We start from the raw sequence: 11,256 nt of genomic DNA on the forward strand, positions 1-11,256 counted from the left end.
CTTTTTTGACATGCTATACTATGACTCTTTTTGACTTTTTTCAACATGCTATACTACGACTTTTTCAACATACTTGACTAAGATTTATTTCGACATGCTATACTATGACTTTTTTAGACATGCTATACTATGACTTTTTTAGACATGCTATACTATGACTTTTTCAACATACTTTATGACTTTTTTGACATACTGTACTATGCTTTTTTTTGACGTGCTATACCATTACTTTTTTTCAGTTTTTTCAACTTGCTGCAATATGACTTTTTTCAAAATGCTATACTATGACTTTTTTCCAACATACTATGCTATGACGTTTTTCAACATGCTATACTATGACTTTTTTCAACATGCTATACTATGACTTTTTTTTGACATTCTATGCTATTACTATTTATGACTTTTTACAAAATAGTTACTATGACCTTTTTCTCACTATTTTAAACATGCTATACTATGACTTTTTTTGCATTCTATACTATGCGTTTTGTGTACATGCTATACTATGACTTTTTTTTAACATTTTTCGACATAAAATACTATGACTTTTTTGACATACTATACTATGACTTTTTTATGACTTTTTTCGACATACTATACTATGACTTTTTCCGACATACTATACTATGACCTTTTATGACTTTTTTTGACATACTACACTGTGACTTTTTTCGACATACTGTACCATGACTTATTTTTACATACTATACTATGACTTTTTATCACTTTTTTCGACATACTATACTATGAATTTTTTCGACATACTGTACCATGACTTATTTTGACATACTACACAATACCTTTTTTGTTGCTTTTTTTGACATACTATACTATGAGGTTTTTATCACTTTTTTTGGATAGTTTTTTCATTACACTTTTATGACTTTTTTGTACTTTTTTTGACATGCTGTACTGTGACTCTATTTACCATATCTAATTATACGATTTTGAGATCATCCAAGTATTCCTCTCAGTGGTGTGAAGAACAAATAACAATCTACCAGTGTCAGCTTTAGCTCACCAAGATAAGTTGTTGGCTTTATAAATAGATCTTAATCTGAGGTTGAAGGATCAAAACCACCTGCTGTCTTCTGGGTTTTTCATTTTCTGTCTTTAGTAATGTTACATAATAAATATGACGTTAAACCACTTAATTTTGAACTTTGCAGATAGCTCAGTGTGATAAGTCACAGGTGGTAAGTTTGAAGGTTGTGGGTTCAAAACCACTTAGGATCACTGGATTTTATGCTAGGAAACACTGGTGAGGGTGTCAAATAAGATGGCTCAGTGGAATACTGGTTGGAAGACCCCAATGGTAATCAACCTGGTTACGGTCTGTTGTTTTTGGGTTTCACACCCTAAATGAGGACGTCAATAACACCAAGAGAACAGTGTAACCTGCTTGCTAAAATAAAGTATAAAAAGGAACATAATCACAGAAACAATCAATTTAAAAATGTATTTATTATTCATTTTCCCGCAGTACAAAACACTTTTTTAACATTTTTTTATTGCCATTTTTATGGATGAAAACAATCTTTTCATGTGTGTTTTATGGCATGCAGACTTTCCGTCATACTATACTATGACTATTCATGAAATTTTTCGAAATACTAAACTATGACTTTTTTCAACATGCTATACCGTGACCTTTTTCCTAATTTTTTTTTAAAATATGACTTATGACTTTTTTTGACATGCTATACTATGATTCTTTTCTTTTTTTCTAACATACTATAGTAACTTTTTAACGACATCTTATACTTTTTTTTTTACTTTTTTTGGCATACTTTACTTTTTTTTTCACACTTTCTTTGACATGCTATACTATGACTTTTTCCAACACACTTTACTATGACTTTTTTTTTGACACACTATACTTTGACTTTTGTCTAGGACTTTTTTCTCACTTTTGTCTACATGCTTAACAATTGACTTTTTAGGGCTTTTTTGAAGTACACACAGTACTATGACTTTTTTCGACATGCTATTATAACATCTTTCTCACTTTTTTAACATGCTATACTATGACTTTGTACAACATGCTATTATAACTTTCTCACTTTTTTTTGACATACTATACCATGACTTTTTTTTACTTTTTTGACATACTATACCATAACTTTTTATCGCTTTTTTCGACATGCTATACTATGACTTTTTTACTTTTTTGACATACTATACCATGACTTTTTTTTATAAACATTTTTCAACATGCTATACTATGACTGTTTTTCAACATACTATACTATGATTTTTTTGATTTTTTTAGACATACTATACTATGACTTTTTTCAAAAACATTTCAACATACTTTACTATGACTTTGTTCGACATGCTATTATGACTTCTTTCTCACTTTTTTTGACATGCTATATTAGGACTTTCTTCTATATGCTATACTATGATTTTCTTTTACTTTTTTCAACATACTATACTATTACTTTTTTCCAACATACCATACTATTGACTTTTGACGTACTATACAGAACTTCGAATTTTTTTAACATACTATATATTTTTTGCTTGCTTGCATGCATGCTTTACTATTTTTTCGACATGCTATTACGACATCTTTCTCACTTATCTAACATGGTATTATAATAATTTTTTTTACTATTTTCAACATATGATTTGTTTTTACTATTTTCAACATGCTATGCTATGACCTTTTTTTACATACTATACTGTGTCCTTTTTTTATTTATTCGACATACTACACCATGATTTTTTTTGCCATACTATAATTATTTTTTTAACATATTCTACTACCGGTAAGACTTTCTGAAATTTTTTCAATGTTCTATACTATGACTTTTTAATATACTATACTATGACATTTTATTAATTTTCCCACATATTTTAAATTTTCATGACTCTTTAAATATAATACACTGACTTTTTTATGAATTTTCGACATTCAACATGACTTTGTCTAATTTTTCATAACGTTTTATGCCATACAATAGTATGTCTTTTTTTTAATATCAAACACGGCTTTTGTTTTTATTGAAAATCTACACTCTCTTTGTCGACTGCAACTGAACCGCTCAGTAAAATTGGCAAACTACCTAAACAAACAAGGTCATATTACAAGGTTAGAGCTTTGGCTTTATGTTTGATGTCCACCTTATCATTACAGCTGCAGGTATCTCAGCTAAAACCTTGTGGAAGCAAAAACCAAAAATGTATTAGTTAGACATTGAGCATGGAAGTTCATTCTTCACATTTAAAACATTGGTTTGACAACAAAAGTACAAATCTTAACCAGTGATGGTTTTTTGGGAGCTTTGAGCCGCACCTCTTTCTTTCTCAGCAGATGACGTTTGCTCACATTGCTGTTCACACAGATGCAGCTGACCCTAAGACTTTGTTTCCTCTAATTGGCTTTCTTTTTCAGTTACAACTTAAGTAGAAACAGAACTAGATTAGATCAAGTCCTCATGTATCATTGACCGTATTTCTGATTTGTTTAGCTATTCAAATAGAATGAATGAAACAAAACGCCAGACCATCAGGAACAAAAATAGAACCTCATACATTCAGATCCTCACCCATGCCCTTCATTACTGCCTTCAATGATTTCTCAATTCTTCTTGGCAGATTGCAGGATAGGCAATCACAGAAAAGGGATGAGGAGCCGGAGATAGCATGATGCCTATAGCTTCCCATTCCCACTGAAGTTCCCTTTTAGTTGAGTCTCCCCAAGAGGGAACTTGTTTACGGTCAACGCAGCTCTGATGTCATGGAAAGATTCCAAATGCCGGTGGGACGGAGAGAAGCTGTGAGGGCGTCTGGGGAGTTGGGAAAATAGTAGAAGGCATGAGGGTTCACAGTCACTCGGTACAGGCAGGAAAGAGCACTCAAGATGGATTTCTCTTTAACACAAAAACACACGCAGCAGCCGCTTCCAATTCACCAGGGTCACCATCAGGTCACCGCAGGTTCACTGTAAGTTCCAGAGATGCATCTTGGGTCATCAACAATCCGGAAAAGAGGATGTAAACAACAAGGAGAGAAAGGCAGAGAGACCTTTTCACCCCAAGAGTCCTTTAATGTGGAAGCAACAGTGTACATAACATTAGCCCGCACGCACCCACAGAGACACACACACACACACACACACACACACACACAGCCTATTTGCTTACGTGGAAGGATAACAGAAGTGTCTGATACCTGGGGGCTGTTTCATAAATCAGAATTTATAAATCCAGGATAACCGATAAAGCGAGGCTTGACCAACAATATGAGGGTCCTCATACAGCAACGTCACATGAATAATTATTTTTAAAAAATGATAGTCCAGACTTTAAATAACAGTACTTAACTAAACAGAAATATGCACTTTTTTCATGCAGTCTGATAATAATAAGGTAAACCCACCGCTGTGTAAAGAGAAAAGGTTTCAGGATTAATAAATCCTGGCTGTTAGTCTTGTCTAGGACCAGTCTAGCTGTAGAGAATAAATCTCCATGGTAACGTAGCTGCCTCTGCTTTTGTGAAACCGAGGCAAGGCTTTGTTTATTCCTGGATTTGGTTTTTTTGGTACAAAAGCCTTTCGTGAGAATCTTTAAATAGTTTTTTGTTGCTGCAAATTGACCCATCTGGACGTCCAAATCTGTGTCCATGTCTGTTTTTCTTCAAGCACCTGATCTCTGAACTTCTGTGTTTCTGCCCCCCCCCAGCCTTCGCCAGCCTGCCTGGTCTCATGGAACACCTGTCAGAGAATTACAAGTACTGGAAGCGCTTGGACGAGATGAAGTGTAAGAGCCTGCGTCCTCCCCCTCCTTCTTGACCGACCCCTCGTAGCCTCCTCTCATCCTTCACTCCAAGCAGGGTAGGACAGCAAATGCAGCCCTGCGGTCAAACAATTAGTCTCTTCAGCTGTGAGTCGACGGAGCTCTGTGCCCTCCCAGGCACTCCAGGACACGTTTGTGGCCTCAAGCTGGGCGATCGGGGACTCTGAGAGCACACATCACTGACTGACCAACACTGAGACGCTGTTTCAATCTCAAATCACAGCCTCTTTTCTTATGTGGTTATTGGTGGAGGCGGTGTTCTGCCAGTGGAGAACAGGTTGTCATTTGAGGGCGCTGTCGACTTTACGGCCCTGTTACCTTTTCCTAATAGCACCTCTATGAAACTGTGCGGACCTCACGGCTCACTTGACAATCTGTACCATACAGTATAATACACCTGAAACCTGCACTTTAGCTAATCAAGACATTTTCATTTTGAGCATCCTCTTGCTGTTTTTGCTTTTTAACGATTTTTTTTTTCTTTGAACAAATCTTTTTATTCTACGTCTGTCTATTGCTGTAAAAGAAACATGGTGAATAAGATGGTGACCAAAGCTGGAGGCTCTGAACTTCATGCTTATTCCTTTTCAAATTGCCAACTTGTGAAGGTGCTCAGCTGGAAATATTCGTTTTTATGTACTGTGATACAGTCTACAGTATTAGGGACACTTTTGACTCGTGTCTGGGACCAAATACTTCGCAATCCCTGTTGGCCGTGTACAGAAAGAACTTGCTGGAAAGATTTAAGATTCGAGAGCTCTAGAGACAGTTAGCCAAGTACCAGGGTCCAATCAGAGGTGGAGAACCAGCCAGCGTACAGGTTTTCTAAATGATCAGGCCCATATACAGAGCTGACATAGAAGAAGGGCTGCGTTTGGGATGAGATCATGTAGCTACGTATCATTGTCCTTTGTGAAGGTCTTTGTCGGAACAGATGAAGGAGCAGAATTGCACTGCATCAGAGCGGTTCAGTTAGCTGTAATGCTTTTATCAAATAATATACAAATATCTGATGTTACATAACTTTGTGACACTAACTGTAGACATTTGCATCCAGACAAGAAGAAACAAATCTGACTTCCGAGTATCTGAACAATGCTAAGAATAAGCTTTCTATGTGAAGCTACGCTGACTGTTGTACAATGGTGCACGAATCCTGCAGAGGCCGCGTAACGCTGTTTGTCAGAGTAGCGATTAGCTGTGTTGGACCTCACAGCGACCTGACAGTATGAAGGAGCACCAGATCCATGTGTGGATCCAGCTTGTAAAATCAGCTTGTTTGTCCGCTTCCAACATGAATCAGCTCCGGCTCTCACAGTGTGTTTGTTTTTACCAGTTTTACTGTATCTCAAAAGTCCTGCAACTGCAATTCGCCTCGCAGTCATTTGGCTCGATTCTGGGGAGAAGTCTAGTCTGTTTATGATTTTCAGGTTATTTGGATTCAAAGAAATGAGACAAAGGCCGTTGGATGATGAAGTGCATGATGTGTCTGCCCTCTGGTGGCTACATAGGTGTGTTGCAACAGTGGTAACATTAAATCAGTGTAAAACGGTGACTCATTTGTCAGCTCAGTTATTAACCCACTGTGACTGAGACTAGAAAATACAATGATTCAGCTTTAATATTTGAGGAATTGAACCTGCATCTGTGTATCTTTCAGAGCATATTTCTTCAATTTTAACACATGAAGGTGGAACAGTTTGGGAAAACCCTTTAATATTATTTCATAAAGAAAATTGGATTACATACCAACATAGTAATTAGTGGATAAATCTGCAGATATCCATTAACTATCTGAGCTGCTTTGGTGTAATTGTGTAAGGTCATTATTATATATTATCAGATCTAGTCTCAAGACTTTTACTCGAGGAAACGCACATTACAGTATTAACCAAAGGCACAGAAAGCTCTTTACTGGTGCCTTAGTCTTTGGTCATCTTTATACAAACATAAGTATGTTTTGGTTAAAATTGTTCCCCCTTTCCTTTAACTAAAGAAAAGCCATTCCTGTTTTGGATATTTTAAAAAAAATAACCTGACCTTGGGATATGTGCTTTAGGGTCTGTTCTATAGTTTCAGGTCCAACTTGGTAAGTCAGTGTTTTTGATCCTGAGGCTGATTCAGGGGACTTGGATCGGATGTGAATTCCACTATTGCTTTGTCAGTTCTTTCAGTTCACTTTAAAGAGTGAGAACTGGTGACTGACTGGTCATCTATGTTCAATATATTCATAATGATATGAAGTCATTTTATTGGTGGCCAAGGTCTTTAATCGATGCCTTAATCTTGTCATGTCTGTGTTTAGATCTGCTATTGTTGCAACACACTGTAAAACTACCTAAATGTACTTGCAGTTCTTGTAAATACTCACCCAATATATCATTGTTGCTTTTACAAAATGTGCTTATGTAACGTTTGTTTTGGGCCGTTAAGTGTTGCAGGGGTCATTTCCAAAAGGTTTTTTTTTTTTCTCAGTGACTTGGAATGTGGCTCCACCTATAAATGTTTAACGACTGCTATCTCTGATCATGAGAAGATATTTTTTCTAGTCAATAATGAAGATTTCTATTCAACAAAAATAGCAACGATTTCAATATTTCAGATTTAATATTGACAAGGCTGACAAACATGCCGTTTTTTTGTGAGCAGCAGTGACTGAAATGTGAGGATATCAATTTAATCAGATGACACAGCCAGTCGCTTAACGCCTCGCTTTGAGTCTACTGAGGCAGAACCAGTTGTAGGACTGCTTGTTATGTAATAATAAGCCTTCATCACAGTGATCTATATTTCCTCTAACTTCCATCTCTGACACTGATGGCCGTGGCTGCGTGCCAATTCTGTGTTGTTTACTATTGGCCATGAGAACTGTAATGTGTGTTTTAAAAGATTATACTACCCCATACATAGTAAGAAGCTTTCAATCAGTCACTTTAAATCTCCCATGTTTGTTTAAAAGTTTAGTTTGCTCTCTGGATTATGATGTCTTATTTTGATGTTCTCTGTCAAACACAGAATTGTATTGTGAGAGACGATTAAAGCATTCTTGAAATATTTTTGTTACATGAATTGACGCAACAAATTTATGGGAATAGTTTGACACTTTGGCAAAAACACTTATTTGTGTTGTGATAACGAGTTGGGTGGGAAGATCAATCAACCAGGTGATGGATAGAATTGCTTAAATTAAAAATTGGAAGTAGAGGAAAACAGCTGTCCAAAGTTTTAAAACAAATCTGCCACTAATTAACACAATATGTGTCAAGGCACATGAAGCATGACAACTACAAATTGGGGGTATGTGCAGAATGTAAGATTGACAGATACTGTTTTTCAAGGCCGGTACCTTTACCGATTATTAGTTAACAAAACCGATGAACAATATGCATTTCCAATAAAATTATTTTAGTCAAAATTAAGATTTTGGAATGTTACAAACTCCGACACACAATTTTGTTTAAATGGTTGAAACAATTATTTAAAAAATTTGAAAGTTTCAACATGATACACAGTAAAAGATGGTCAGATCATGTGGGGGGGGTGAAACCGAAGCAGAGGGACAGACACGGGGCTGTAGCGGTGCCAAAGTAGCACACTTTTAAATTTAATTAACTTTATCGGGGCCGATAATCGGTCTATCCCTAATGTGAGATATCAGTTACTGAGCTTTAGGCGTGATGGTAGCTAGCTGTTTGCCCGTGTTTTCAGGCTTTGTTCTAAGCTACACAGCTTCATATTCAAGGGACAGATATTAGAGCGGTAGCGACCCTCTCGTCACCGAGAAAGCCAATCAGCATATTTCCCAGACTGAGGACTGTGGTCGCTCAGACAGCAGCAGCCAATAACATTCCTGCTCAGCCCTGACAGGGAATGTCCCGTACGAGACCTCTGACTTCACAACATCACAGCGGTAACAAAAAAAAAAAATGAAGCAAACTGTTTGTTTCTGAGATGAGGTATTTAGTGAGTTTTTATTTTTATTTAAATGTTAAATACTTTCAAGGCAAACAACAACCATTGCATTATCATTAAAAGCAAAAAACAATCTTTACAGTAAATTCAAATGATTTGAGACTAGGGATGCACCAATCCGACTTTTTCAGTCCCGATACAGATACCTGGGCTATGGGTACCGGCCTATACTGACTCCCGATCTAATACCGGTGTTTAATTAATAAGCTGTATGTGTCACGGTGTGGAAGTGACTGGAATCATTCTTTTACGTGATAGGCAATATCTGGCTTAACTTAAACACTGCTTTCCTAACTTTGTTAAACAAAACGTAACAAATAAATACATTCATGTATATGCATTTACTGAATTGTTTATTATTAAAATACTAATAATAAAGAATTGACTTAATAGATTGGCACCATTGTCACGGATGCCCAATCCAGCTTTTTGAGTATCAGATCAGTGCATCCCTTCTTTGAAACTAACGTCACCCGACAGCTTCACATCTGCTTTATTTAAAGGTGCTCTAAGCGATGTCAGGTGTGTGCTACAACTGTCACATACAGCGAAAATCTCCTCACTATCCGCTAACTGCCTGTCCCCAGAACACACTGTAATAAAACGCGGTCTCTGTAGACAGCCCAGGGTCTACAAACGGAAACAAAAATACACTGTGTTCCAGCCAATAACAGACAAGTAGGATTTGGGGGTGGTGGGGGGGGGGGGGGGGGGGGGGGGGGGGGGGGGGGGGGTTAGTGCGCGGAAGCACAGAAGGGAGGGGACGGGATGAGGAGGAGGGAGGGGCGAGCTAGTCTCGTTGTGTTTGAAAATGCTTTGAACGTCAACAAGAAGAAACGTCACCCAACATCGCTTAGAGCGCCTTTAAGGCTGCAGATCCAGGGTTGAAGGTCAGAGTCTTCCATTCTCCTCCAGTTTCTGGAAAAGTGCCAGGCTGCGGAGGTGGGACTGCCGTTCTCCGTTCTTCCACAGAATCAGCAGGTGGTCTGTCGAGCAGGTGACCAATCCGTTCTCCCTAAAGCTCACAAACATCTGACACAAGCACAAAGAGGAGAATTACTTGAATTGTTGGGGCATTGAAAATTATAGAGTGTGGTCTAGCCCTACTCTGTAATCTGTATATATAAGATAACTTTTGTTATGATTTGATACTATAAATAAAATTGATCTGAATTGAAAAAGGAGGTGTTAAAGCACTATTGTGATGCTGTTTTGAAGCAGAACACGAGACATCATTTGGACATCATTGGGATCGTACCTGGACTGCCCCCGAGTGTCCAATCAGATCACCCGTCAACTCCAGCGTCCTGATGTTTGGGACGTCCATAGCCTTCTTTGACGGAGGACCGGTCTGTTTGTTTGACCTGCCGAACGTCCACATTCCAAAGAGCCCTGGTGGGATGGACAGATAGTTTTATTTAAAATGAAGAAAAATAATAGATTAGAGAAGACAATATAAAATGTCAGGGTGGTTACTGATGAACAAAATGTTTTTCTAGGGTTGGTTAAAATTAGCAATTACATAATTAGAGGAGAAAACCCATCAGGATGTCTGAGGGTGAAACTACCGAAGTTAAAGCTTCTCTAATCAATGTTTTTATGCTAACAATGGATCAAATGACAACGTGTAATTTGAATGTATTCCTCAGATGTCAACTTTGTTTGACAATTTCGATCTAACTCAGCGGTGAGCTTTGGAAATCACTTATGTAAAAATCATGTTTTCTGGAGAGCTGTAGGAGACAAGTTGTAAACACAACTTTAATGTATCTGCTTTTTCTCTGAAAAGACAGCTGCCTGCTGCCGCTGCAAAACAACACAGGGAACAGTGAGAGTGAGCCTGGGCTGGGAACCTAAACAACGAGGTGACTCATTCCACATTGGCAAATACACCAGGTTGAAATATACTAAAAGTTTTCTTTAAAGACCACAGGAGAAGCATGTCATTGATTTTCCTGGAGACAAATAATTGGCCTTTGGTGATGAGTAGCAAGTGATGTGGCCTGAGTGTACTCTCCAGAATCACCACAGCTCCACACAGACTGCAAACATCTAGACCATCAAAGACAGCGCGGCCACACAGGCACACACTCAACTTTAGACTACCCCACTTAAGCCAAAAACACAGCCTCTCTGAGTGCTGGCACAGTACTTTCCTTTGATATACACAATACCACATCTGGACTGCATTACTGCACCTCCACACATCAACTATACACACACAAGTTGAGTGCAGGCAATTTTCCTCAGTCTTTGAACTATTCTGATTCATACTTATGTATGTGATCTATCACTGGGAATGGCATCCAGTTTTCCTAAGGTGGCAAATCCACAGGAGGGAATGGGACGAGGGCCTACTTCTTGATATGTCTGCAAATGTGAACTACTTTGCATCCTATCAACAGTGTGACATTTAAGCCTGTCGGACATTATAAGTGTGTGTGTGTGTGTGTGTGTGTGTGTGTGTGTGTGTGTGTGTGTG

General features: G+C 37.9%; 2 protein-coding genes across 5 annotated transcripts in view; one reads left to right on the plus strand and one right to left on the minus strand.

Moving 5' to 3' along the window:
• The window catches only part of pde8b (phosphodiesterase 8B), a 77,914-nt gene extending 70,057 nt beyond the window's left edge, over positions 1 to 7,857 (plus strand). For all 3 annotated transcript variants that reach the window (XM_032539367.1, XM_032539366.1, XM_032539369.1), the window contains exon 22: positions 4,689 to 7,857. In XM_032539367.1, coding sequence (XP_032395258.1) covers positions 4,689 to 4,798 — 110 coding nt within the window. In that variant the 3' untranslated portion in view covers positions 4,799 to 7,857. The remainder of the gene's footprint in view (positions 1 to 4,688) is intronic.
• Positions 7,858 to 8,745: 888 nt separating this feature from the next.
• Positions 8,746 to 11,256, minus strand: part of wdr41 (WD repeat domain 41) — a 21,125-nt gene continuing 18,614 nt past the window's right edge. The window contains exons 13-15 of one of the 2 annotated variants that reach the window (XM_032539370.1): positions 10,033 to 10,166; positions 9,643 to 9,806; positions 8,746 to 9,275 (exon numbers count right to left, since the gene is read on the minus strand). In XM_032539370.1, the coding sequence (XP_032395261.1) occupies positions 9,666 to 9,806; positions 10,033 to 10,166 (275 nt within the window). In that variant the 3' untranslated portion in view covers positions 8,746 to 9,275; positions 9,643 to 9,665. The remainder of the gene's footprint in view (positions 9,276 to 9,642; positions 9,807 to 10,032; positions 10,167 to 11,256) is intronic. The other variant, XM_032539371.1, reaches the window with a different exon arrangement.

This window comes from Etheostoma spectabile, chromosome 16, assembly GCF_008692095.1.
Source record: "Etheostoma spectabile isolate EspeVRDwgs_2016 chromosome 16, UIUC_Espe_1.0, whole genome shotgun sequence".
Classification (NCBI taxonomy): Eukaryota; Metazoa; Chordata; class Actinopteri; order Perciformes; family Percidae; genus Etheostoma; species Etheostoma spectabile.